Source organism: Paracoccidioides brasiliensis (genome assembly GCF_000150735.1).
Source record: "Paracoccidioides brasiliensis Pb18 unplaced genomic scaffold supercont2.4, whole genome shotgun sequence".
In the NCBI taxonomy this organism is placed as follows: Eukaryota; Fungi; Ascomycota; class Eurotiomycetes; order Onygenales; family Ajellomycetaceae; genus Paracoccidioides; species Paracoccidioides brasiliensis.
In genome coordinates, this window is record NW_011371361.1 from 993,040 (window position 1) to 1,021,009 (window position 27,970).

At 46.3% G+C, this 27,970-nt stretch overlaps 8 protein-coding genes across 8 annotated transcripts; 5 read left to right on the forward strand and 3 right to left on the reverse strand.

The window, feature by feature from the left end:
* Positions 1-490: 490 nt before the first annotated feature.
* On the forward strand, positions 491-4,179 carry PADG_03825 (glutamate dehydrogenase (NAD(+)); the record flags this gene model as incomplete). Its single annotated transcript, XM_010761313.1, has 4 exons — positions 491-863; positions 983-3,816; positions 3,922-4,022; positions 4,131-4,179. 4 exons carry the CDS (start codon positions 491-493, stop codon positions 4,177-4,179), a joined length of 3,357 nt encoding a protein of 1,118 aa, XP_010759615.1.
* Positions 4,180-7,389: 3,210 nt separating this feature from the next.
* On the reverse strand, positions 7,390-8,704 carry PADG_03826 (uncharacterized protein; the record flags this gene model as incomplete). The annotated part of the gene is made up of 2 exons (XM_010760895.1): positions 7,390-7,748; positions 8,623-8,704. The coding sequence occupies 2 exons, from the start codon at positions 8,702-8,704 to the stop codon at positions 7,390-7,392; spliced, it is 441 nt and encodes a 146-aa protein (XP_010759197.1).
* A 1,411-nt stretch (positions 8,705-10,115) lies between these two features.
* PADG_03827 (uncharacterized protein) lies at positions 10,116-10,559 on the forward strand (the record flags this gene model as incomplete). The annotated part of the gene is made up of 1 exon (XM_010761314.1): positions 10,116-10,559. One exon carries the CDS (start codon positions 10,116-10,118, stop codon positions 10,557-10,559), a length of 444 nt encoding a protein of 147 aa, XP_010759616.1.
* Positions 10,560-11,809: 1,250 nt separating this feature from the next.
* On the reverse strand, positions 11,810-14,327 carry PADG_03828 (uncharacterized protein; the record flags this gene model as incomplete). Its single annotated transcript, XM_010760896.1, has 2 exons — positions 11,810-11,981; positions 12,103-14,327. 2 exons carry the CDS (start codon positions 14,325-14,327, stop codon positions 11,810-11,812), a joined length of 2,397 nt encoding a protein of 798 aa, XP_010759198.1.
* Positions 14,328-14,798: 471 nt separating this feature from the next.
* PADG_03829 (ribosomal protein S18) lies at positions 14,799-15,550 on the forward strand (the record flags this gene model as incomplete). Its single annotated transcript, XM_010761315.1, has 3 exons — positions 14,799-14,904; positions 14,990-15,228; positions 15,344-15,550. 3 exons carry the CDS (start codon positions 14,799-14,801, stop codon positions 15,548-15,550), a joined length of 552 nt encoding a protein of 183 aa, XP_010759617.1.
* A 385-nt stretch (positions 15,551-15,935) lies between these two features.
* On the forward strand, positions 15,936-22,087 carry PADG_03830 (uncharacterized protein; the record flags this gene model as incomplete). Its single annotated transcript, XM_010760897.1, has 8 exons — positions 15,936-15,951; positions 16,014-16,102; positions 16,195-17,898; positions 18,755-20,065; positions 20,148-20,553; positions 20,621-21,673; positions 21,737-21,898; positions 21,987-22,087. 8 exons carry the CDS (start codon positions 15,936-15,938, stop codon positions 22,085-22,087), a joined length of 4,842 nt encoding a protein of 1,613 aa, XP_010759199.1.
* A 446-nt stretch (positions 22,088-22,533) lies between these two features.
* Positions 22,534-24,031, forward strand: PADG_03831 (uncharacterized protein; the record flags this gene model as incomplete). The annotated part of the gene is made up of 4 exons (XM_010760898.1): positions 22,534-22,762; positions 22,834-23,108; positions 23,197-23,302; positions 23,367-24,031. 4 exons carry the CDS (start codon positions 22,534-22,536, stop codon positions 24,029-24,031), a joined length of 1,275 nt encoding a protein of 424 aa, XP_010759200.1.
* An 837-nt stretch (positions 24,032-24,868) lies between these two features.
* PADG_03832 (U4/U6-U5 snRNP complex subunit PRP6) lies at positions 24,869-27,922 on the reverse strand (the record flags this gene model as incomplete). The annotated part of the gene is made up of 3 exons (XM_010760899.1): positions 24,869-25,012; positions 25,101-27,390; positions 27,531-27,922. The coding sequence occupies 3 exons, from the start codon at positions 27,920-27,922 to the stop codon at positions 24,869-24,871; spliced, it is 2,826 nt and encodes a 941-aa protein (XP_010759201.1).
* Positions 27,923-27,970: the final 48 nt, after the last annotated feature.

Sequence of the window (27,970 nt, forward strand, 5' to 3'; positions counted from 1 at the left end):
ATATATTCTCATGGTCTTGAACATTGACACATGAACAGATCAAGATTCCCGACCTTCTGAATTTCCTCTCTACTCTGCTCCATGGCAGTTGCTCCCTTCGCTCCCTGCTGTTCCTGTTCTCCAGTTTAAGCGTCCCTCTTAGCTATTCCTATTATATCCTCCTCCCTCTCAGCTTGAATTCCCCACCGGGCTTGTTCCCAGCTTCGCTGATCTGCTGCGAGAACCTCCCCCGCAAACACCTCCCCCACAAACCAACCCACACACACAAACACACACACACACACACACACACACACACACACAACATCCCTATCCATTCATCCCTGAATCTCCAAGACTGTACTCTGCTGTACAATTACAGTACAATCGCTACCTCTCATGCCCAATCGCTGTATTCCACCAGTCTTGGAACTGAATTGAAATTAGAGCGCCAGACCTCCCAAAACCCCCTAAACGAAGTCCCATGTCCGGTCCGCATAACATAAAAACCATGACTCCCCAAGGCGTAACCATCAACCCCGCCTCCACCTCTAACATGGAGCCGGCCGCGGCCACAGACAACTCAGTGCCGAAGCTCGTAGCCAACGGCCTGAGCAGCACCCATTTCTCCATGTCGACTAGACCAGGTCTCAGCCCCTTCTCCTCCAAGGAAGGGTCTGGCACTGGAACCCCGACCACCGGCTTCCAGAGGCCCCCCCTTATCAATAAGCAGCTGGAGATGGTGATTCGCACCCCGGGGCGTCAGCCGTCGCCTCAGCCGACACATCTGGGTATCCCCGGTGGCACGCATCGTGTGCTGTCCGAGGAGGGGCCGGGGTATGTTGCGGCGAAGTTCGAGGGGAAGAAGAAGCAGATGGAGGCTGGTGAGTGGGATTTTTCTTTCTTTCTTTCTTTCTTTCTCTTTTCTTTTTACTTTGGTTGCTGTTTCTGTGGTTTCTACTCCGTATCGGTCTCAAGTGACTAACATCTAGTAACTCTACAGTTATGGATGAGCTTGAGGAAAAGGGATTCATCCCCTCAGAGTTTGTCCCGTCAGAAACCAATTGGTTTTACAACATGCTTGGCATTGACGACATGTACTTCCAGACTGAGTCGGTCGACGCGATCGTCAGTCACATCCTGTCACTCTATGCTGCCAAGGTTGCGGCATATGCCCGGGATGATAAGCGTCTAGAGATACGATTGGACAAGGAAGCTCCTGATCATGCCGTGTACATCGACACTAGCAAGCCAGGGATCAGTGCTTTCGATGGTCCTCGCTACGAGCAGCGCATCGACGAGAAATACATCAACGGCTGCACCCCTAAAAATGCGTATCGCGTCGAAACGTTCCGCTCTGCTAGTTCCTTACCAGATAACCATGAGCAGCAGCTTCGTTGCTACTTCGTCTACAAATGTCACTTCAACGAGCCCCATCCAGACCCGGAAGAGACCAACATTGAAATTGTTGGAGAGAAGCGCTTCTTGCAAAAGGCCACCGCGAACACGAAGGCCATCTACCAGGAAATCATCATCAATGCTGTTGCACGTTCGGGTCCTGTTATCGAAATGTTTGAAATTGAAGGCTCTCGCGAGAAGAGACTGGTTATTGCTTATCGCCAGGGATCCGCTATGGGCATGTTCAGCGCGCTTTCTGATCTCTACCATTACTACCGCCTGACAAGCTCACGGAAGTATCTCGAAAACTTCTCCAACGGCATCACTGTGGTATCCCTCTATCTCAAGCCAATGGCAGGTGCTGAAATCTCTGGGAAACATCCACCCATCGAAGCTGCTATTCACCAAATCATGAAGGAGATTTCTCTGCTCTACTGCATCCCTCAAAACAAATTTCAGGGCCACTTTGCCAGCGGCCTTCTCAGCTTACAGGAGACCATCTACGCTCACTGCGTCTGGGTGTTTGTGCAACAGTTCCTGAACCGCCTGGGATCCGAATATACATCCCTCACCGCAATCCTCGACTCGAGCAATAGCTCCCATGCAGAACTCCTGGCAAAGATCAAGAAGAGACTCCGTACCGAAACTTTCACGTCGGACTATATCCTTGAAATCATCAACAAGTATCCCCAGCTCATCCACAAGCTTTATCTTGATTTCGCACAGACCCATTACGTTCAGATGGTGGAGGGTGTCCCCGATGACTTCCTGCCAACGCTGAGTTACCTGCGATTGCAAGTCGATGAACCCCTGGATCAAGAGGGACTTGACAAGCTCGTCTCCAAGACAGTCGTCAGCGAGAATGACGAGATGGTCATGAACTCATTCCGCATCTTCAACAATGCAGTCCTCAAAACCAACTTCTACACCCCTACGAAAGTTGCCCTGAGCTTCCGGCTCGCAGCAGACTTCCTGCCGGAACACGAGTATCCCCAGCGCCTGTATGGAATGTTCCTGGTCATCAGCTCTGAGTTCCGCGGTTTCCACCTGCGCTTCCGTGACATCGCGCGTGGAGGTATCCGAATCGTGAAGAGTCGTGACAAGGAAGCGTACGCTATCAATGCTCGATCGCTCTTCGACGAAAATTACAACCTGGCCAATACCCAGCAGCGCAAAAATAAGGATATCCCAGAAGGAGGCGCCAAGGGCGTCATCTTGCTCGATGTCAATCACCAGAATAAAGCTAGAGTTGCGTTTGAGAAGTACATCGATAGTATCCTCGACCTTCTCTTACCACCGGCTAGTCCTGGCATCAAAGACCCCATTGTCGACTTGCACGGACAGGATGAAATCCTCTTCATGGGCCCCGATGAGAATACGGCAGATCTGGTCAACTGGGCTACAGAGCATGCTCGCAAGCGCGGTGCGCCTTGGTGGAAGTCCTTCTTCACGGGCAAGAGTCCCAAGCTGGGTGGTATCCCCCACGACAGATATGGCATGACCACTCTATCTGTCCGCCAGTATGTGCTTGGCATCTACCGCAAGCTAGGGATCGACCCATCAACCGTTCGAAAGATGCAAACCGGTGGTCCGGACGGTGACTTGGGCTCCAACGAGATCCTCTTAGGTAACGAGAAATACTGCGCTATCGTTGATGGGTCCGGAGTCATTGTCGATCCGCAGGGTCTAGATCACGATGAACTAGTCAGACTAGCAAAGAAGCGCGCCATGATCGTTGAATTCGACAAATCCAAGCTGTCACCTGAGGGTTACCGTGTTCTCGTCGACGAGAGCAACGTCGTTCTACCCAGCGGTGAGGTGGTGCACAACGGCACCGTATTCCGCAATACTTTCCACTTGCGCGAGGGGCGGTCGTTTGACATGTTCGTTCCCTGCGGCGGGAGACCAGAGTCCATCGATCTTAGTAACGTGTCCAGATTGATCGAGAATGGCAAGACGACTATCCCGTACATCGTCGAGGGTGCCAACCTCTTCCTGACACAGGATAGCAAGCTCCGTCTCGAGAAAGCGGGGTGCGTGATCTTCAAAGACGCCTCCGTCAACAAGGGCGGTGTCACCTCTTCTTCGCTCGAGGTCCTCGCTTCCCTCTCCTTCGACGACAAGGGTTTCGAAGAAAACATGTGCGTGCGCGAGGATGGGACCATTCCGAATTTCTACGTCGAGTATGTGCGCGAGGTGCAGGAGATTATTCAGCGCAATGCGCGGTTGGAGTTTGAGGCTATCTGGCGCGAGCATGAGGAGACGGGGATGCCTAGGAGCATGCTTAGTGACAAGCTTAGTATCGCTATTACAAAGTTGGATGAGGAGTTGCAGAAGACGCAGTTGTGGGAGGATCGGGAGCTGAGGAAGGCTGTGCTTAGGGATGCGTTGCCTAAGCTGCTTTTGGAAAAGATTGGGTTGGAGACCATTTTGGAGAGGGTGGGTGTTTTTTTTTATATCCTTTTTATATCTTTCTTGGCCATTGGATAACGCTGTGTTTTATGAACGTATGTAATATTCGACTAACATGAGGTTCACCCCCAGGTCCCCATCAGTTACTTGCGCTCCATCTTCGGAAGCTACCTTGCCAGCCGCTTCGTTTACGAGTACGGCAGCAGCCCGAGCCAGTTTTCATTCTTCGATTTGTATGTATTGGGACCACATCTCACCACCACCACCACCACCACAAACAGTGCTCAACCCTGATTCAGTTTCTTCTTAAGACCATTAGCTAACCAAACCACCTAAAACAGCATGAGCAAGAGATCAGCGAAACTCCTAGAGGAGAAACAGAAGCAATGAATTCATACATAACGTCCAAAATTTTTACTTAAAGGTGACGGGTAAAAATAAAAACACACTGGGTTTTACAAAAAAAAAAATTTAAGAAAAATAAGAAAAAAAAATAGAAAACAAAATAGAAAAAATTAGAAAAAAAAAAATAAGAGGAAGAAGGCCAGACTGCTTCTGATGTGTTTTAAACTACAACTGGTGTTTTAATTAGCTAGCTCTCTTACTTTCCCCTTTTCCCCCCTTTCATGTTCATTTTTATTTCCTTCAATTAAGACCTTGTACTATCTTAATTTTCTCTCTCTTTTCTTGCCTGTGTTCTAGCATCCCCATTTACGCCCTTCCCACTCCTTTCTTTTTTAGTATTTTGTCTGTTCCCCGGCTCCTTGGTCTATTCACCTCTAACCCCTCGCCTCCGCCGTCCGTCCTAACCCATCATATCTCGGTTTCAGTTTCAGTTTTTCATTTTTCGCTCTCTTGCGTCATTGGGGAACAGCATTACAACCAAAAAGCACATGAGGATGATGATGATGATGACGATTAGCTATATGCTCTTTGCTAATGTGGTGTAGTAGTAATTCCGATAAGGAGGATGACAGTGGAGTGGATGTCTGTATACAGTTACGATGTAGTGTTAAAAAACGAAAATGATGTGTTTTTAATTGTATAGACATGTCTTTTACATCTCGCTACCATGGGATGGATATGTTGATTGATTGTTCCTCTGATCTCTTTTCGGAAATAAGAGTTCTATAATCATTCCATACTAAAAACTTGCTAAAAGGAGATGAGAAAACCACAACTGCATTGTTCGGTAAATGCGGTCGAGCTTGAAGATACCAAAAAAGGAGGCTTAGAAGCTGGGGAACTGGAATAGCATTTTAAAGGGGTCTTGTACTGTGTATTGTGTACATGTACATGGGAGAACCCCTTCTATTGTTGAAGTGTTGGTTTCAACGAGATGTGTCCTCGGAGTCCGTAGCAAGTCACCTTCGTTGGGGCGGGGCGGAGTGGAGCATGGCGGGGCCCCTTTGTGCACTATCCGAATTTTTAATCAATGGAGCTGCCCTGTAACTAATCTTTACGGGCTCTGTTACTGACAAGTTATGAACTTTGTGTCCAATCGTTTCCTTTCTGTAAATCCCTCTTCTCGTTTCTTTCCTATTGTGTTTCTATTGTTCATGGAAATAGGCGTCTATCACATAGCTAACTAACGTTAATCCACATTCGAAAATCACCACCATACCCCCACCTAGCTAGATTTTAATTCAAATTATCTACACTCAACCATCCTTGATTAAATTACAATTACACTAGGTTCAAGGGCACCTTATTCTTGTATATCTGAGAGAACCGCAATTGCCGCAGCCTTATAGGGCTCATAAGTGTGGTAGAGACTCGGAGCATGGGGGGCTATGGAGGTTGAATGACAGGCTATTCAACAGGTTCAGTGGGTGAAATAATAAGATCCTGAGCTTCTCCTCTAGTTAGACCTTTCTGCGCATTGAATTCTGCAGACAGATCTCTTGTGTTTGTGCTTCGTAGTTCATTAAAATTACATCAAGTTTTTAGTTATATAAACGTATATCAATTCAATTTTCTAATGATTCTGATTTTGAAAAAAAATTATATATTGTAATAGACTAATGTCTAGATGATAATCTTTCAATAATCAAAATTCCTCACTCCTAGTTAGTTTATTATTTTTCTTCTGATCTAATCTGTTTAAAACTTTGCACTCATTTTTATAGCTTTTATTGGTCTTTTCTTCTTTTAACAAATTTGTCTTTTTGTTCTATAAGAAAGTGCTAGAGCTGTTTCAGTAGCACATCTATTATTATAAATTTACTACAACCAATATGAGTTTATTTTTTTACTTTTATTCAATCTGAAGACTATTAACTTTACCAATGAAATACCTAAGAAGTGTGATACTACTCATAGCTCAATATAATCAGTAGAGAATATTGAAAGTAAGCTAAAGCTTTTATGACAATAAAGATTAACTAGTTAGTTAATATAAATGAATATATATATATAGAAGTTCAGTCTTATAATAAAGTTGAAAATAAAGTTTAATTAGGTCTTAAGAATATATGAACATATTAAACTTTTTTGAACACTTAACTATATCATGTGCTTTTTTGGCTCATTGCATGGCAGGAAGGGGAAAAGAGCTTCTGATTAGCGGACAGATTCACGGCTGTCAAGTCCGTAGTAAGTCATTCAGCATATATATGCATAATTTCCTTAAGGCCATGGGGCTGACGTTGGAGGGCAGTATCCCAAACAGAAAACAAACATGTAAAATCGACACGGGCTGGGGGAGATGAACAAAAACCCGATTGGTCTGCTGTCACATAGGTAATCAATTGACTGATTTGTATTTATTTTTGTTCTCTAGAACTCAAGCAAAAAAAAAAAAAAAAGAAAACAACCATTCATAAAATGATCCGGACGAGACATTAAAAAAGGGGACAGAGAACGGGAAAGAGGAAGGTGATAGATAGGGATGAAAAAGAATCCCAACAAGTCGACAAAATATTCCACAGCCATTTCTCTCATATATCGAAATCCCCTTGAGTCATCATAGTTGCGGTTTTCTGAAAATTATATCTTCGTTCCCTCCATGGCTTTGTCTCGTTCTGTGGCACCTTTCTGTGCTCCCTTGTTAAATGATAGCGACGGGGTGTTGCAGAGATTTAAAAACATTTAGACATTTTTTACTAGGTTCGTATGGTTCGTAGGAGTGAACTGTTTTCGATATACGTGTGCGGGCGGAATAGATGCGATTTACTGGGAGCAAGGGTAGGAGAAGATTTCACCGGAACTAATTATATTGGTTAGCTTCGTGTCTTTTTCCTTGAGTGCAATTTAACATGTCCGTCTTTCGAGAGGTGACTTCGTATAGATTTGGCTTGTTCGCACAATGCGGTTGGAGCGGATGGGTCCGTGATCCATTTATCCATATACATATATGTATGTATGTGGGTGTGGGATAATTACCTTGATGAAGCCAATATCGGAAGCCTTCTCACGGAAGCACTGCATATCACAGAAAGAAAGAACGTTAGCAAACCAGATTCCCAGTTCAGCACTGCCTCTCTCTCTCTCGTCTTCAAATAGAAAAATTTCATGATCGGGAACCATGATTTCCTTACCTGACGGCAGACAAGCAGACCATACTTGCGGATCAGACCGGCCTTGTGTGCGCAGACACGGCTACATCGAAGAAATTCCAATAATCAGCGAACCACTCTCTAACCCCCCATGTGTTTTCCATCCTGCATGTCCAATATTCCACGTTTCCCTTTCTCCGTCCGTATCTCTCTTTTTAATACCATCTATTTTCCATTTCCAATTCATCTTTTTCCCCGCCTCTTCCTCATCTTCCTCCTCCCATGGGCAGATGTTGAAGTTTAAGATACTTACCACTGGCGGCTTCCCTTGCCGTAGGTCCTGGGACGACTGTAGTAAACGGACTCGTGAGTCATCTTGGCGATCGAGCAGAAGAGATGGAAGGAGCTGGTGGTTTTGTCGGGCTCGGAATCGTCGCCGTCGTTGTCGAGGAAGTGCTTGAGCTACAGTGGAGATAATATTTGTGGTTAATTTGCGATTTCTGTGTGTCTTTCGCTGGAGGATTACATAAGGGATTTGGCGGGTTGTTGAGTGGTTGAAAAGGTTTAGCGAAGACTAAACCATTTTGGGATATCTGAAATATATATATATATATATATCACGTGACTATGCAGTTTGATTGGGCGAAGAGGCGGGCTGCTGGCCGGGGTCAGAGCCTCATTTTTGGGGAAAGTTCACTTTGAAGATTGCTCCGATTGAAAATGGCTAATTGTGAATAAAATCCATATCAGGAATATGTTAGTTGTGAGCAGATCTGTCTGTTCTTCTCTTCGGGGCTCTGCGTCTCTTGAAGGAATTAGGGTTTATGCCCTATCTTGCGGTGGAGAATTGCCTAAAACGGAAATCAGCTTGTGCCAGTGGGCCTTGTGTCGTTTTCGTTCTGCTAAATTTTCTTCGTTAAATATTCTTTGCAAAGGTACCGGATGCTGCCGGGGGGGTTGTTTGATGATCGCATCAACCGGGCAAATCGAGATATTCCCAGGGACGGAGTTGGAAATACTTTAGTTTTCCAGCTATTATCAGAACCGTTAACCAACCCAACCGCCGTGACATGAGAAATTCCAGCCTGTGGAAAAGATGGACATCTCTGTGAGATGGCAGGGTTAACCCAGAAGCTACATAGGATTCAGGATCATGTTCGTATTCATGGGAGTATTGAGCTGCTGGTATTATTGCGGTTTTTTATCTGTTTTTGGTTGTGACGAGGGGAAGGACTTTTGCCTCTCGAACTGCAACATTAGCATCCCTAATCAGTGCATGGATAAGCTTTCTTCCCATTGAAACACTCCGGCTTAGTTATTTCCGTAGTACAAGGACCTTTGTTTTCCCGTAACAGCTTGGTTAATCGTCTCAGCTCCTTAACTACTGTCGAAAGAGTCGTTGAAGCGGGTGGTTTCATCTGGAGAAATATATAAGTTGCTCTTCCATATGCCACAAAGCGTTGCAGCCATCTGGTTAATCTCTCCCACAAAAATAGAATGAATGTCGTGGTGCATCAACCGGGAGGGTCACGACGCTCAGTCAGACTTATCGAAGCCTGGAAGATCCCTGAATATAGGGGGAACCTTAAGCTGGAAATGCCGCCTATTTTAACCGTAACGTCCTGTGTGCTGCAGGCTCTCACGTCCAATGCCCTTGGCTAGCCATTATTCATTGAATTCTCGACTATGCCGAGTTGTATTCAACCCAAACGCGGGAGAAAATATGTTGGATGAAAAAGGATCCCGCTGCAAAGGGAATGGCAGCACCAACTGCAACTAAAAAGAAGTCATTTTGGGAATGGATGTGAATGGAGGGGAAAAATATGAGTACATATTTACCCCAAAACAACCGAAAAACAAATCCCCATAATTTCCTTGGTGGTCATGGGGAAGACCAGTTCTCTCGGGCTTCAGTCGCTGTGCCACGGGAAAAGTTGGTTGGAGTGTTGTTGGCTATTTTTTTGTTTTTCATTATTATTAACTATTTCAAGCCCCTGAATAGCCTTGAAATGTTTCCAGCAGCTGAAACCCTTGATTGAACAGCAGCGCATTTTCTTTTCTTCCGTAAACCTCCAACCCCCCTCTGCACGTTCCTCAACTCTTTCAACATCAACCACACACTCTTGCTGCTCTGTATTTCACATCTATTTCCGAGGATCTACGAGTGCGAACATTTGATTCATCTCCTCCTAGCAAATTTGTGACAAATCGATAGTTTATTCCACGAAATCCATCAAGGTAAGAGGCGACTTTTTCCGTGTTATGATGCTTAGTCCTTGACAATTGCGCTGTTGTTTCTTTGATTGCGCTGCATCCCACCGCAAACGATGTTAAAACTACCTGCCTCCATCACTTCCTGTAACACACTCTATGCTCATAGTCTTGTTTTCTTTCTGTCATTTTTCACGACTTTCCTCAAATTTCTTTTGAAAGGATTGTACAAAGATTTTTTGTCGCATTTTGTAAGCTTTTCACGTGCAAAGGTATGTTGTGTTGTTGTTCCTCGTTCTCCGCATATGCCACACCTGCGACCCCAGTGGTGTGTGTATATTTCTTTTATTCAATTAATCTTTCTCTACAAACCTCTACTCAGTTTACCTTCCTAATTATTTCAAGACTCAGTTCTAACCAAGCATCATAGACAAACTTCAATTTTCAATCATATACTTTACCACGACAGAAGTCAATATCGTGACGTGAAGTCAGAAGTCAGTATTCATATCGCCGAAGAGAACTTTCATTCAAGCCCTAACAACAATCACTCAACCTGCGTCTCTCAACCTTCTAACAAAGGAGACAGAAAACCTAAACAGCCAAACTAAAATAATAATGGCAGTTACACGTGGCGCAACCGGAAATGCGCGTCCCCGCGTCATCGAGCCAATTCCCACCTCCCCTGCTATTAAGAAGCGTCGCAACACCAGCAGCAACACTGCAGCAAAGCAAAAGGCTGGCAACGAGACGAAGCCAAAGGCGACATCAACGTCTTCCGGTGCTAAGCGTGGCCCAAAGCCCAAGGCCTCTGCTTCAGCGGGCGTCACCAAGAGAGCAGCCATGCCCACCACTGCGAAGCCCAAGGCTGCAGGCGGAGCGGCGAAACCTGGCAGAAGGCCAAAGGATCCCACAGCCACGACGAAAAAAGGAGTGAAAGCGACTAAGAAGGAGAATGCTTTGAATGCGGCTGTTGAGTCTGCTGTTGGCTCTGGGAACGATGCTGCTATTGCTCCCACAACCGCGCCCGCGCCGGCTGCCGCTGAAGTGATGGCAAATTAGAATCCACGGCTGTTGTTTCTTGGCATCTGAGACTGGGAGGACGAGAGAGCAAGGACTTCCTGTACGGGGAAGATGTAATGGACGACTCCTGGTCGGGTTTCTGTGGTGTTGTCTTTCTTGCGCTTTATCCTTTTATCTGCTTTGAATCTTTTTACATTGGTCCCATGTTTCACTGAAATTATTTGTGGTGGAATCTTCCCAATCCCTTGTTCTACCTCCGTTTTTCTTTCTTCCTCTGGGTTTGTTGTTTTTGTCTCTTGAAGCAAAATGTATATTTTACTGTGGCGTGGTGTGTGCGAGGTTTATCGTAATGGGAAATGCGTGTTTTAACTTGATTATGTTTTGCTGGAGATATCCCCACGGGTTTAGTGTTTGTATATGCGTGCTATCAGCTCCAAACTGAAGTGATAATGGTTACCCTTAATGAGCCTTTTTTCGACGTCATCCTTCCCACCTTTGTTTTTCTGCTTCCTCAAACAATTCATGTATTTGGTGAAGCGGATTATAAATTGTCGCAGCTGTAACTAACTGGGCCTCGTTTTTACGGCCCTGGAAGCTGATTCGTTGTTGGAAGCAAATGCATTTACAATCTCCATTGGACTCCTCAGCGCTTCCAGGTTTATTGTGCTGTGTGTTATTTGTTTCACTTGATTGTCCTTTCAGAGGCTGGAAACTGTGTTTTTTGGGGTTGTGGATATGGAAAGGGGGCTCTTAAGGGAGGTAGAGGAGACGGGACAAGGGACGAAGGGAGAGGGAATGGGGGGAAAGAGAAAAGGCTTTAAAATTATATATATATATATATATATATACGCTCTTGAAAGCGATTGAGTTATCAGGAAAAACATATACCAATCTTCGATAAGAGATTTATTATATTTAGCTAATCAGTTTAGCTTATACATTTCCTCCGCCTAATCATCATAACTAGTTCATGCGTAAAACCTATCCTCAATATTCCATGCAAAAATGATAGAGACATCTACCTACATAATATACAAAACAAATCAATAAACACGCATGCCCATTTCAAATAAGGCAGGGAGAATGTCAACATCCCAAAATATGCGGCATTTCATTACGGATGTAGAGGTACATGTACAGTACAGCTCTACCAACCCATGAGCACTAGGACAATAGTACAGCGGCACACAAGATACAGGCAGAACCCGACAATCAAATCTCCAGACTGGAACGAGCTCTCTTGTTTCCGTTATTTCTTCTCTTCTACTGCACTACTGCACTTAAGATTTTTATCCTTGACCTTCATCGGATAAAACGAACGAGCGAATTCCATCGTCTTCATCCGTGATCGTAGGTTTCTTTTCAAGTTCAGTCCACAGGTGTGGATAGGTGACCCTGGCCCATGACTCGGCTTGGTCGCGCCATTTTTGTGTCGGGAGAGAGTTATAGAGTATCCCAATGCTGTTGAGGGTAAAGTGAGGGAAAACATGGTTAGCTAAAACAGTAATTTGTAAATGTAAAAGATAAGGTTGGGATGGGATCTTATTGGGAGGGATGTTATTGGGGAAAATTAGTAACGCACGTATACTCCGTAGGGTGATTTTCAGTTTCTGAATACATTGCATTGATAGTGTCCGCAGCACGCTCGAGCTCACCATGCAGAGCAAGAGTGCGGATATAATTGGTGTATGCCATCCTATTCAGGGGAACATCAAGTGATTTCAACTTCCTAAACATCTGGTCCGCTTCATCTAGGCCATGGCGGAAGTTGCCACACAGCCGGAAGAAATATGCCAGAGAGTTTTCAGAGGGACCTTCCTCCGAATGGAGAATCTCTCTGAAGAACTCCATCGCTTTCTCAGGTTCTCCGCATGCATCATATGCAAGCACAAGACTGTCTAGAAGCGGCGTGGTAATTGCTATTTCGAGGTCAAGTTTCAACATGTTGTGGATGAGGAAAAGGCCTTCAGAATAACCCGCTTTAGCGATACCACTGAAACACAACGCGTATGTTGAGGATGTAGGTCGATCGCACGGGGCAGTCTTTTTACGAATGTGGCCAAAGGCTAGACATGCAAGATCCGGTCGGTCTCGCTTGAAAAAATCAAGCATGCTTTTCGTCCAAAAGCCCACAGGCGCATACGGGATTAGGCTGATTAGCAGCTCGTGGACTTTCCAGGCAGTGTCCGTAGGCTGATTCTGGTCCGCGATAAAATAAGAGAACGGTTTTAGAACCTGTGAAATTCCTGGTATGCTGTAAGTACTAGCGAACGGTTTCAGTAGGTCCGCGATGCCTTCTATGTCGTGGCGGGAGAGTAACATCTGGCAAAGTGCTTCCAAGGTCGCAGGTTCAAATTGGCCGTCTAGCTCTAAGAGTCTGTCGAGAAAAGCGAGGACGGTCTTGTCATCAGGTTCATCTTTCGCTGCCGAACAAAGATATCTCACAATTCCATTCCACAAAGGAAGATTATCCCCTTCAGTCAGCTCTGTTGAATCCAGTTCCTCAAACAAATACATTGCACCATCAATATCGCCATTCCGCAAACGTGCAGTCACCCTTAACATGCCAGTAGTTGTATCTGGCTCCAAACCCCATGCTTCGGCAAGGGCAACAAAATCTTCCACATCGCTGCGCTCGCACTTTGTAACTAGATACACCAAGATTTTGTTGAAAGTGGATATCGTTAAGCTAAACTGTAATTCAGGGTTCATGACACGAAGGTCAGTCAGCTCTTTCTCAACATCAGCAGCTCCGCCTCCTTCTTTGACCGCTAGTAGCAAAACAGCATCCCTAATTTCTGGGGTCGGGCTCTGGCGAAGAAGCTTGAGGAGCCTGGAAGCCCATTCTGCACTACCATCCCAAATTGTAGCGTTCGCAACAGCAATTGTGGCAGCGAGAGTGGGCTCTACTGAGTGGGTAAGGCTCCATTCATAGACAGATCTAGCTGCTTTGCCATTTCCCTCTTTTGCTGCTGCCAGTGTCAATATTTCATGGGATTCTTGATCTAATCGAATACCTCGGCTTGTCATCTTTTCCAGGACGTTAAGTATCATGGACTCGCCTTTGTCTTCTTCTTTCAAAGAACCTTTTGCCACAGTTATCCAAGGCAACGTTCCTTCGTTGACGAAAACATTTTCCCAATGCCCCTCAATCAAGCGCAGTGCTTCGCCAGATTTCCCAGTGGAAGCCAATATATATAAGTATGGATACATAGCCTCCGCACTGGGATGTCCCGTATTACCGGGTTCTCTGGCTACCCTGGAACAGATCTTTCCATAAGCCAATCTAGCAAGAATGCGTACGTCGTCTTGGGCATCCGCCTCCCATTCTGATTGTGATATTGCCTTCAGGATATCTATCAACTGTGTGATATCCGGAGCCAAATGTGTGAATTGCTCTTCCCTTGTGGCACCATTTAAATAATGCAATGCCTTTTGTAGGAATCTGACTTGGTTCGTTGTTAAAGTCATAGGGTTTTCCAGTCGTTGCTGGATGAAGGACGAGAGTGCCCTGGCGATAATATCTGGTGGCGGGGGACGAGATTTCTGCTCCAATGCTTCCACCAACTCCATCATTCGTTTGGCCCCATGATCTGCAGAATGGCCCTTTTTGGTTTCCTGTTGGGAAACTGCCTGGGTAACACTAGGAAAGCTGAAAAGATATCTTCGCTGGATGTTGTAGAGCGACTGGCATTGGGCGGTTCGAGCGGGAGCGAACAATCCCAGCCGCCTGCGGCATCGAAGGTGAGTCCACGGTCTGTTCTCTACAATCGTGCGGAAAGTTCTCTGTGAGAGATGGAATCGCATGGTTGCTTATTTCTGCTGCTATATAAAATCAGTTCGGCCCATTCCGTAGAGTGCATACATGCACTGGGTGAATTGGGTGCAATGAGCTCACCAAATGCACATTTTAAACCATGCCCCAAGAACACAAACAGCATAAATTAAACCGAGAGAGAGGAGCTGTGGAGTGGCGAGTTTCAGCAATTATCCCCAGATGTCGACAACTGGTCAATACATCATTTGATGGAGCTATTCCTCATATTTCGTTGAATTTGCGATAGTTCAACTGTTGAACCTTAAAATAGTTCAGGGTCGCTATTTTTCTGTTGCCCCTCACCGCTTTGGGGAAGATCTTATCATCTTCAAACTCCTCCGAGTTAACTAAGCCCGCATCAAAAATTTTACAACAATCGTAATTCGACTGAGTTTTCTAGCATTCCCCAGCAGCGTCTGTATTGCCGCAATTCGATTTCGGGTGGGATTGGGGGATGCACAATGGCGTCCAAGACCAGTCGAATATGCTCTTTTTTCCGTCAGATTTCGCGCAATCCTACCCTGCAAGCGCCGCAGCAACGATGGAATTCATACAGTCGATTTGCGGGTATGTAATGGAAAATTGTCTTATTATAATGTTCTTGTCCAGCATATCATATAACACCCTCTCACAACAAGTGACCTTCATGCAGAAAGAAGCCAACGTGAATCGATGAAGAAGCAGGCCATGAAGGAAATTTTTGAAAGGCAGGCCATCCAACAGCAACGAGCCCGTGCTTTAGAAAGGCAGCAAAAGCGCTTTTGGGAGACTGGCGATGTGTATTCGCCGCACGACCTGAGCCCTGCAGAAATGAAGAAATGGAAGAGCAAGAAAAGACCGTCAACTGACGCATTCGATGCGTTATCCCTGAACCCTCTCCATCTGTACAAGGTATGTAGTTGGTATCCTAGATTATGTTATATATCCCATTACATATTATATACCATTTCACGTCTTATAGTTAAATTTAGCTTTAGCTAATCGTTTCCTGCTTGTCAAACACTAGAATTTTGCCGTCATGTCTGAGTATGTAACCGAGATGGGCCGCATCAGACACTCCTCCGAAACTGGATTACGACCGGTCAACCAGCGCAGGATATCCAAAGCCATTCGACGCGCTATAGCCCTGGGGCTTATGCCTAGCGTTCACAGACATCCCGAAATTCTGGCTGCGGAGGCCAGAATGAAGATACAACGAGGGCTGATCCCTTGATATATATGCTTGTATACTCTGGAATTGGGGTTAGGGTTTTGGATTTGTGGTTCGCACTATTGGAGATGGAAGACTTATCATATCTGTATCATAGTGTTTGTAGATATTAATTTCGCTATCGCCTTTTCTTTTCTTTTCTTCTTTCTTTCTTGCTTGCATGAATCTTCAATTGGCTTTACTGTTGACTGTTGGAGAGGCGGCTCACACAGTTAGTTATTGTCAAGGGACCTCGACCATGGCAACCCACTGGATAATTAACCCCACCATAGTCAGCAAGGTTTCAGGGCTACGCAATCGTCAACAACTCAAGAATCTGTATCTTATGTTCAAGAATCAAACCATTGTTGCAAATTTCTAATAAGCCATCTCTTTAATTTTCCGCGAAATGTCCATTGAAAATGGTATGGACTGTTCCCCGAGACTTGGTACCAGGTTGGCATCATTGCTGACGCCTTTAGCATAGAATTCATCTTGGCCCCGAGCCCCTCCACCGCAAGAGCACAGCCAACACAGCTTGCATGCGACTCGAAAGGCGAGCGGTTGGCTTATGCGGTACGTCAAGAACAGAATAAGATTGGTTTCTCCGTTTACTATTCAACCACTCGAGACTCTACACCTCATAACTGACCTTTAAGAAAACCTAGTCGAACAAATCCATCTTCCTCCGATCCATCGACAACCCTTCAATTTCGAGACAATATACAGGACACAAGACACCAACAACAGTCGCGCGGTTCTCTCCGTCCGGCTACTACGTTGCCAGCGGCGATGAGGCAGGCACAGTCAGGGTATGGGACTGTGTTGGAGAGGGCACTACGAAAGGGGAATACTTCATCGTGAGCGGTCGAATCAACGATCTAGCGTGGGATGGGGACTCGCAACGGATCATAGCGGTGGGCGATGGAAGAGAGAAATATGGCCGTTGTATTACTTCAGACAGCGGCAACTCTTGCGGTGAAGTTACAGGCCACTCTCGGAGAGTTAATGCCGTAGCGATTCGGCAGCAGCGGCCAATTCGCGCCGCGACTGCTGGAGATGACATGTCTGTCAACTTCTACCATGGAGTGCCGTTCAGGGTAAACACGCGAGCGAGTGAAAATCATGTCAATTATGTTTGCGGACTTGGGTTCAGTCCAGATGGTGCGAATCTTGTCAGTGTTGGATCAGATCGGCGAATTTGGCTCTATGACGGGAAAACGGGGGAGACAAAGACCCAAATAGGGGCTGGGAAACATACGGGGAGTATACTGGGCGTCTCCTGGTCACCGGATTCTCGCAAGTTTGTTACAGCGAGTGCGGACCAGACGGTGAAGGTTTGGGACGTTGAGCAGGGGAAGGTTGTCCAGAATTGGAAGATGGGCGGGGACGGGGCGGTTAGCGTATCGGATCAGCAGGTCGGAGTTGTTTGGCCTAATGGAAGAAGTGATGGCCTGATTATCAGCCTATCTCTCACTGGTGATCTTAACTACCTAGTCGAAGGCAATGAGAAGTTAACTCGCATCGTCCAAGGTCAGCAGAAGGAGATTACCGCTTTCGCCAGATTTGATGTCGGTGACAAGCAAACTCTCTGGACCGGGGGTATTGATGGCAAGGTATACAACTGGGATCTGACACAGGGGTCCGCAGAGCGTGTTGATGGCCAGGGGCATCCTAATTATATTACTGGCCTAGCAGCTACGAAGGAAGGCAAAGGTCACATTTACAGTGTCGGGTGGGACGACACAATTCGCGCCGTCGATGCATCTTCCAACACATACAATGGAAGCGCCACCAAGCTCGCGAGCCAGCCAAAGAACGTTGTCACCGCAGGAGACAACATCGTTCTTGTTGCAAAGGAGAACGGTATTGAGATTTTTAAAGACGGATCGAAAGTGGGGGATTTCGGTCCTTCAAAGTCAACTATCAATGGAATTGCTGCAAACGGCAACAGTGCCGCAATCGGATACGCCGACTCGTCCGTCCAAATCTGCTCTATTGCCAATAACATCCTCTCCCCTTCGGTGGAAATAAAAGTTTCGAGAGATGCCGTCACTAGTCTTGCATTCTCGCCCCATTGTTCAATGCTGGCCGTGGGGGATTCACGCGGGCGCATCGTGGTTTATAAGACTGCAGATGGTACCATTGTCACCGACCGGTGGACTTCTCATACCGCACGGATCAATTCTCTCGCGTGGAATTCTGAAGGCAGTCATCTGGCCAGCGGAAGTCTCGACACGAGGATCTTCGTCTGGAGCTTGGCTTGTTCAGGGGAATGGCTGACTGTGGCCCACGCTCACCAGGAAGGGGTTAACGGGGTGGTGTGGATTACTGATCGCACTAAGATCGCATCTGTTGGAGCTGATGCTGCGGTTAAGATATGGAAACTGGAGAATCTAAAATAGAAGAAGAGAGTGAAGTCTGATGAGCTACCTGTGTGATTTTCTCCTTGCTCATATTGAACACGTTGTGGATTCCAACCCAGCATCGAATGATATTTAGTTAACTACTCGATTCCGAAATACACTAGTTGCTATATATCCATGAATACATCACGGCAACCTAATCGTGGCTTTCCCAAGCACGACATCACCATTAAGTTATTATATATTGTTTATTATACGAGTTTATCAGCTTAACGTTTAGACCATACTATGGCTTAATAATCTTATATTGTTGGCCCCTGCCGTGCTGCACGTGATCTATATAGCGTCTACACAGCGTTCCCGAATGGCAGGACAACGAAACGATCTCCGTCATCATATCCGTCATCATATACATATGAGGTGGTGTTTAACAAAAGCTGGTCTTGTTTAACTACCTGCTTTTTGCGGCTTGACAAAAGAAAGCCCAATTGGTAGTTGTTGAATACGAGACACCCCCACACCGCATCTATGTAGCTACCCCATAAACGCGGCGCATTAGTTACTGCGTAGTTGAATTTAGTTGATTGTTTCACCAGTTAGTTAAAATAGGCGCCGATCTGCGCATTCGTCAAGCTTTCTTATAAATGCTATGGTCAAGGTGAGCCTCTGCTCCTGGCAGATTCTATCTGCTCCCCGCCCATGTTTACCTCCAAGCCATGACGAAAATATTCCAGATGTGATGTCACCATCCAATGCTGGTCGTTTCCCCAGACCCAATGTAACTGCTCTTGACCTCTGTTGACGGCCCAGTAGAGCCGCTCCCGTTTTCGCAGAATCATGCTGACCGTGATCATTCTTCCAGCTAAACCACGTCTCCTTCATCCTTCCTCGAACCGGGCAACGCCTAAGGGGCCTTCTCAACTTATTATCCTACAGAGAAAACGATGACCAGGAGGAACGTGAGCCACTGCTTGAACGCCGCGCAGCTCCCCAGTCGCAGACTGAAAGCATCTGGCACAAATGCTATCAAAAATATATAAGCCTCACCCATATTCTGCACCCATATATCACGTCTGAAATCGGCAGGGGTGTGCTGAAATGCAGCATCGCATATATGATTGGCACCCTTGGGACATTTCTACCGGCATTTGCGGATTTCCTTGGACAGCAAGATGGAAAACATATGGTGGCTACGGTCACCGTTTACTTCCACCCAGCAAGGACGAAGGGTAGCATGATATTGGCGACAATATACGCATTCTTGGCGTTTGTTTATGCAGCTTTCATAACGGTGACTAGCATGGGGATTTCGGTGTTTTTTGAGGACAAACTCAACCTCCTCCCGCTTGGCCATGCGATCGTTCTCCTTGTTTTCTGCGGTGGAGGCCTGGGCTTTGTGGGATGGGTGAAGCTCCGGCGCGCTGACCCGTTGGTGAATGTGGCCTGCTCTCTTACATCTTTGGCTATTATTAATGTTTTGACAAAGGAGGGAGCTGTGCAACAGGGCGACTTATCCCTAGTTAAAATCGTCCAGGTTCTGAAAATGGTCGTGATGGGGGTTATAGCTACGACGGCTGTTTGTTTTCTGATATTCCCCGTATCAGCTAGGACTAAGCTTCGAAAGGATCTGGTTGAGATGACAGCCTCGCTGGGTACTATGCTTGCGATCATCACTGAGAGCTTCCTGCAAGGCTCCGCGGAACACCTCGAGCAGGACTCGTTTCAAAGTGCTTTGAACAGGAACAAAAAGGCATATGTAACGGTCGAGAAGTGGCTCAAAGAGGAAAAAGTTGAACACTATCTTGCCGGAACGGAAAGGGAATATCGTCTGGAAAAAAAACTCGTTCGGGCTATTCAGGATATCACTCAGAATATCGGAGGACTTCAGAGCGCCGCTAACCTTCAATTTGACCTTCTGAGACAATCACAACAAACTAATAGGAATGTCACTCCAACGCCGGAAGAACCATCATCTTATTTTACCACACAATTATGCCATTCAATTTTCTTACCACTTCCACGATCCGCTCACGAAGAAACGAGGAGAGTGATACCTGGTCTGGAAAGGTTACAAAGCGACGAGCCAGCTGCGGGTCATGAGCAGGATCCGATTGGGACACAGGCACCCGCAGATATTTTTGAGAGATTCATTGCTCAACTTGGGCCTTCCATGGTACACACAGCCTAGTCAACCTCGCTGTTTTTCAACTTTTGCCTATTTAGCCATGTACTGACGATTTTCTTTTTGGCGATAGCGATCGTTGTCATATACAGTGACGGAAATTCTTAGAGAGCTTCCTTACGGCCCCGGTCCGGAGTATAAAGTTGCCGTTAATTGCAAATTTCGGATCAGTCTTGATCGAGCTTTGGATTTATATCGCAATGCGCGAAATGATGCACTGAATCTCGTTTATTTGCAGAAAGATTCTGTTAAGACTAAGTCCGTTGAGATGGAGGCGGACCTGGAAGAGGTTGCGGCGAGCTGTGGTCATTTCAGTTTCTCACTGCAAGCGTTTACTGAGCAACTCAAAGAAATTCTGGAGATATTAGACGAACTCCATTTGGAAACGGAAGAACGGCCCAACGGGAGGTCCTGGGGCTGGCTTAAATTCTGGCGTCCCACCCCGCCCGACCATACCAACAAGTGGACTTCTGCCTCCAGTAAGTTTATTTGGCCAAGTAAACAGTTGTATCCTTGGATAATAATGATAACAATCGCCTTGAACAGGGTCGGCCACGGAGCGTGGGGAGACAAGTATCGCTCCTGAACGTTACAGCATCCCAGAAACTACCACATCGCCAGTTGATCTAGCTGAGCTATCAAGGAAAGGAAAAGTTAGGTACAAAATATGGAGAGCATTGCGTATTTTTCGACGAGATGATGTAAAATTCGCTATCAAAGTTGGTGCCGGAGCGGCCATTTATGCGCTCCCCTCCTTTATGCCATCGACGCGGCCTTTCTATTCATATTGGCGCGGGGAGTGGGGCCTGCTATCTTACATGCTTGTTTGCTCCATGACAATTGGCGCATCTAATACTACGGGATTTGCTAGATTTTTTGGAACAACGTTTGGAGCAATATGCGCTGTTGTTGCCTGGAAGGTAACTTCTGGGGAAGTGTTTGCCCTGGCATTTATCTGCTGGGTTATGGCATTCTGCACTGCCCACATTATTTTGATTAAAAACCGCGGTCCCATGGGTCGTTTCATCATGCTCACTTATAACCTCACCGTTTTATATGCCTATTCTCTCTCACGCGACGGTATTGACGATGGCGAAGATGAGGGAGGAAGTACACCTCTGGTAGTAGATATTGCTATCCATCGTGTCGTCTCTGTTCTTTCTGGAATTCTTTGGGGGATCATAATCACGAGAGTGATATGGCCTATCAGCGCACGGACGAAATTAAAAGGCGGCTTAAGTTTGCTGTGGTTATGGATGAGCGTGATCTGGAAACGAGAACCCCTCTCTACGATGGTGGATGGAAATTCAGCCATTGCATATTTTACCCCCAGGGAGAAACTTGAGTTCCAGAGGTTCATGGTCAGCCTAGAGACTCTTTATAATTCTGCACGATCAGAGTTTGAGTTGCGCGGCCCGTTTCCGGAGGCAATATATATATCACTTCTTACTCGAACGCGACGGATGTTGGATGCCATCCAAGCTATGAACCTGGAGATCATGAAAAATCTGACTGCTTCGGAAGGAGAGGCGGCCATGTTGTCATATACTTTGCCAGAGAGAATGCAGCTCTCTGCGCGAATAAGTCATTTGTTATCCGGTATGGTTCAGCCATATTTTCTGCCTTGCCTGACTGGTGTCTGGGACTAACATTCCAGTGCAGTGGTTGCATCCTCCATGAAACTCGAATACCCTTTGAATGATGCCCTCCCGGAAATAGATCATGCTCGAGATAGGCTTCTTGCGAGGTTGCACCGGTTTCGCCAAGATACCAACGCATCTCGATTGACCACAGATGAGGACTATGCTTTACTCTACGCATATGGTATGTTTGGCTGTCTCCCCGGCGCTTCTGCTGCTGCACATTCTCCATATACGACACCGGTATGCTAATGATTTTGAACACTGTATAGCTCTAGTTACGGGACAGTTAGGAAATGAAATCACGGCGATTATTGGGGACCTGAGCAAGCTTTTTGGGATATTAGATGAAGATGTTTTGAAGCTGGAGTAGCAGAGGTTATTCTTATAACGTCTCTTAAAATTTGTCTAGAACAATAATAAAGACACCAACCTGAACTGTAAATACCCACAGTCTATGAAAAATGTTCCTCCTACAGTTTGTAGCTAAAATGCATATTCCTGATGTTGGTGGGTTGTTTAATGTTTTTTGCCCTCTGAATCTCTAAACCCACGCACTTTTCCAGTTCCACCCACAGTCTCTAAGCTTCACTCAACGTCGCAATACGGGACCCAACCAACCAACGAATCATCATCCCATCACCCATCGCGGTTCGGATATCTCGTATTTTCCATCGCTAAACCACCCTCATCCATCCATTCCATCCACTATCTGGTATAGATCTGTCTATTCTTTTTGAATGAGGGCCTAATCCACCATTCCATCACTTCCACTGGCTTCAGCCCTCGCGGCGGGTGGTCTCGGGGTCTCGGAGCACAATGCAGATCGATCCCGCCGCGCTGACTGGGACAAACTCCAGCTCAACATCATCTACTGTACCTGCAATCAAACACCCCATTGCACCGCCTCCGGTAACTACGCAAAAGACGGCAAAGGCTCTCATTTCAGTTCCGCGCCTGGATCTTGAGCCTGTTTACACTGAGTTAAAGGCCGCCATCGGCATACACTGGACCGAGTATAAGGAGACTATAGCTCTTTTTCTCATTGGTACGTTATACATATCTTATCTGGCGGGTTACCCGGGCAGAGGAAATTATTTTCTAACTTTGAAACAAAAGGCCACCTGAACCAGAATGAATTCGCTTTGCGAGTCGACCATTTTCTCTCTTCCGACCCTAAGATTGAACACCTCCATAACAACTTCGTATGCGCAATTATTGGCAATCTCACGAGGGATCTCCCGGACCATGGTGTTGCGAGCTGGGTTTCCGCGAATGATAAACCGACAGTTGTATCAAAACCCGTATCGGGTGACGCGGCGGAACAGCGCCTTAAGACGGAGATCAAACAGCTACCCCCTAAGGAGAGACGGAGATTAAAAGCTATTCCTGAGGTAGAGTTTTCTCCAAGCATAATGTTTAAAACGGGATTTAAAATGGCGGTGATGATCTAACGATTACATGGTTTTATATATTTAACAGCCGGACCCTCACTCCATACCTAACCCACTTGAAGAGTATCACCAGGCCAAGCAGATTCGGCTTCCGGACCAAATACCTGCAAGTGCGGGAGGGCTGAACAAAACAAGTAAGTGGATTCTAGTATACGATTGCCAAAATCCACGAAGAGCCGAAGTTGACGCTATGGTAAGACTGGGAACTTGAAATTCGGAAGCGTTATGCTCAACCTCTAGCCTCCGAAATTGGGGAATTTCCAGACGCAGATTCGATATTTGCGCGCATGGTTCCTATATGCTACGAAGAGTCCGTGGTTAATGGGGCTTCATTCCCATGCGCAGTGTTTATGTCAATAGCAACTGAGAATTTTGTCAAGGAGTTCCTCTCAACCGTGTTTTCAAGAACAAGATTAAATGGACCTTCGGGAACAATCAATGGAACCATGACACGGAAATATCGGCGGCAGCTAGAGCGGGAGGAGATGGCGTTCACCCGGGGAGAGCTGGTGAAGCATTCAACAAGCGGTTTCCTCCCCGTTGAAGCCAAGGAAGCAAGCACAAGACAGGCACTTGGTGTTCCGGACTTAAGACTAGCCCTGGAACTTGGCGGTGGTTTGTTGGGACACATGCCACTGGTTGTTGATGAGATATTAGGCGGATACGTCGAGGAGGAACTTGAGGCTGAACGACAAGACTACATGGAAAGCATCAGCCAGATAAGCAATAACGTAAATGGTGTCGATGGCTTCTCTGATGAAATGGACACTGATGAAGCTGATTGGGACTGGGATGGAGCGAGTTCCAAGGATCGAATGCAACTGGCAAATCTCCTTGATGATTGCCTTTCCATGGCTGCGTAAGATGGATTTTTAATTTTGTTTGCATTTTTGTTTTTCCATCCTTTTTCTTTCTGGCCGTTTCATCTAAGGGGGGATTCGATATGCATATACCATTGGAGTGGGTGAATGTTCATAGAGGCGTTCGGGACAGGTTTCATTTATTTCACCATATTATCTCCATTTTTAGTACGTTTATCAACACTGCCCTCCTGTTTCAACTGTGTCCTCCTCGAACCTCATTTCTGCATAATTACTACTGAAGATAATTCTGGTGGGATGATTATTCTATGTGGTTTCGATATCTTCAGGCGGTTGGTGCACAGGTGATTAATGGTTTTGGGTTTTTCTTCTTCTGGTTTCTTCATTTGCTCTTATTTTCTGTATCTATAGTTATACCTTGACAGGATGGTTCTTTTGTATGGATTACCAATGACAAAAATTATCCGTCATTCATGATAGTCATTTCTTTCTGTTGTTATTGTGATCCGCTCAATGTCATTTCTATGCTTGGTAGTTACAAGTAAGTTTTGCTTCAACGAATACTCTTAAATAAGAGCTGTTTCCCAGGAGCACTACACTCCGGATATGAAATCTGAACATGTTAGTTATTATTTTCTCAGCAAAGGTATACAAGACGTGTTTCCATGCGAATATCGTCGGTATAGCCATCATCGTAGTATAGCAAATATGAAGGACATAATTGTATTTCGCTAGATTTCCCGTGTCCAGAACTCCCCAGCCAACAACACCGATGCCGCCGCCAATTAAGTTTCAAGCCATTAGAACAAATTGATAATACAAATATAACTGGAAGGCCAGGAATGAAGGAGTGCGTGTGCACTAAAATGGAAATTTTTTCTATTCCAAACGCGCCGCCGTGAGTTTCAGGATTTCCTCCGTCGATTTATCCGCATTTGCTGGATCCTTTGCGATTGACTGCCAAATCTCGCCGTGCTTAGGCTCGCTTGATACACATTTGCTGATCACGTCTTCTCGTTTTTCCTGTTAGCCAAGCAGGCACCAAGTTAGTAAACAATGAAACAAGACGATGATCAAGTTGTGAGGGGAGTGGGGAACTATATATTCTTACATCAGTACCATGCTGCAACAAAAACTTATAATACCACGCCCACACATCCCCCAAATCATTATTGGAGACAATGGCCTTCTCAAACCATGTCATCGCCTTATCGAGTTTTCGCTCACCCCAAAATATACGTGCCACTGTCACAAAGAGGATCGGATCGTTATCGACCTTCTTGATAGCTTCCAAGCTTCGTGGCTTGCGATGCGTACGCGGTTCGAGATTCCAGATACTCTCACTCCACAAGAAACCTGAATTTGGTACCTCCTGCAGCGCTTTCGCCATGAGCACTTTGGCCTGACTGATATTGTTTGCGCGTCGTTCCACCCGCACGGATTCAGTCCAGAGCTCTGCATTCTTGGGCACCGCCAGGCGGGCTCGGTCGAGAATTGATCGGGCCTTGACGACGACGCCTGCTTTTTCTTCGAGGCGGGACGCGAGGAGCCAAATGGGTACGGACTTGGGGCATGCGCGAGTACCAGTTCCGTATGCTTCTCTGGCTTGGGGGTATTTATTTTGTTCCTCGTATATCTGGCCCTTCATCATCCAGAGCTTATCGGCTTTAGGATAAAGCTGGAGACCCTGGTTGACGAGATCGAGGGCTCGGTCTGTATTTCCTAACTGACGCTCAAATGCAACACTCTTGATCCAGACACGGTCGGTTCCCGCCTCGCGACGTGCAGTTGAAAGAAGTTCCCTCGCATGCTCTGTTTGTTTTGCATCCGCCTCCAATTTTACGGCCGCAAGCCAGATATCTTCGTTGTTTGGATTTTGGTTAAATGCCCTTCCAAGGACGCGTCTTGCATTGTCGATTTCTCCTGCTTGCCACTTCTCCTTCGCAAGCTGCATCCACAAGCTTTCGCTTTGCGGGCAAGCTTCTACCGCCTTTTCAAGTAGCTGCCAAAGGCTTTCCTTAGTCCCGTTATTACGCTCCAGGTCGACAGCAGCAAGCCAAATAGACTTCTTATTGACGAATACGCGCAGTGCATAAGCATATATAGCTCTTGCTGTTTCATACCTTCCCCTGGAGATGCTTCCCCGAGCATCTTCCATCCAAATATCCTTCCTGTCATCGTCTTCATCCAAGCCCCAGCCAAGAGTTTCACGAATAATGGCTACGCATGTGAGAACCGCACCCTCTTCCTCGCATTTTTCGGCCTCTGCGATCCATTCTTCTCGTTTTAACATAGCGGACTCTCTCGCTAACTCTTGGACAGCTCGCTTCATCACGTTGACTTTGCCGGCAGTTCCCATCTGTTCTTGTAGTCGAGCAGCTGCAATCCAAACCTCATGGCTAGTTGGAACCGCCTTGCGGGCGGCGTTCAGAACCTTTTGGGCATTTTCAGGGGTTTCGAGACGAGCCAAAGCCAACCATAGCTCGACAGAAAGTGGAATCATTTCTGTTGCCTTGGCTAAAAGGAGACGTGCATCGGCCGGGTCCTCTTCAAGGTTGACTGCTTCCTTCCAGATGGCAACAGACTGTGGAATGTGAAGGATTGCTTGCCTGAGAACGTTCTTTTTGGCTCGCGGGTCTGATTCAAGTCTCATAGCCTCGATCCAGAGCCTGGTTGAACGGTCATTACTTTTAATCGCATTAGCTGCAATGATCTTCGCATTGTGGTTGTCGTTTAGCCGTATATTTTCTAGCCACGCGTCCTCACTTTTCGGACATAGCTCGCACCCTTTGGCAATATAACTCCTCGCAGCCACAATCCTGCCAGCAATCTCTTCTAACCGAGCTATTGCGATCCAGCCTGGGGCATGTTTAGGGTTTGTTTTTGTGACCGATTCCAACAATACCCGAACTCGTTTGATGTCTCCTATTTCTACCTCTCCAGCTTTCATTTCGGATTTGGTGAGGCTGGTCAAATATCCCTTTGGATCAATGCTGGTTGCACTTCCAGCTGCAGCGTCCGCTGTTGACCCTTGTGCAGCCTGATCAAGTCTCACCTGAAGGACTTTATCCCTCGCAGCACCAATCTCCGCAAAATTCGTAATTGTACCGTCCATTTCCCCACGTGGCACTGAAGTCTGAGTTCCATCCTCAGCAATAGTGGTTTCGAATTCCGTAGAATCTCTTGCGCTCGCAATGACGCTATCAGGCACGGCGTAAAATCGACTTCTTAAATTTTGCTTTTCCCGTCTGTTTTTCCCCGTGAGGTCGCCAACCTCCGGGATATTTGCCCAGTCTTCATCGGTGACTGTAGCTAAGGATCGCTTCAAGTCCGCAAATTGCTGCTGGATTTTAGGGTTGTTACGTTCGTATTCTTCACGCTCTTGTTGTTCTCGAGCTTCCCTAAGGTGGAGAAATATAATTTTTTTATGTCGGCAATCTATCCAGAACGCTTCATGGAGATACGATAAACCCAGAGCTTTCACAAAAATAGGGAGCGGGGAGGTATTTCGAAGAACAAATAGTAAAAGGGGCCGACAAACCTTCTTAGTTTCCGTCTTCTATCCATTTTCTCATCCACTTCCTGATATATACGATCTGCCTCATCATCATCCCGGTCGTACTGCCCATATGCAAAAAGGCCAACTTCGTTTTCGGGGTCCTGAAACCGGTCATCCTCTTCCTCCTCTATCACCTTCTCGGCCTTGTCTCCTTTTCCTTTTTCTCCTCTATGCGATGCGCCATATGCAGTTGGAGGAGCTGTGCCAAGTAGAAGAGCGCGCTTGGTAAGGGCTTCTTGTATCTGCTCCGGAGTGGGACCCTCTCTCGCTGGGCCCAAGTCTGAGCGCGTGGTGAATCCAGTGGCACCTCGTCCTAAACCGGCCACATAGTTCTCTGGTGCAGGCTGGCTGAGGAAATCTCTCCGTCCCGTCATACTGTATGGAAAGAAGACACAGAATCCAAACTGTAAAGAAGAACAAAA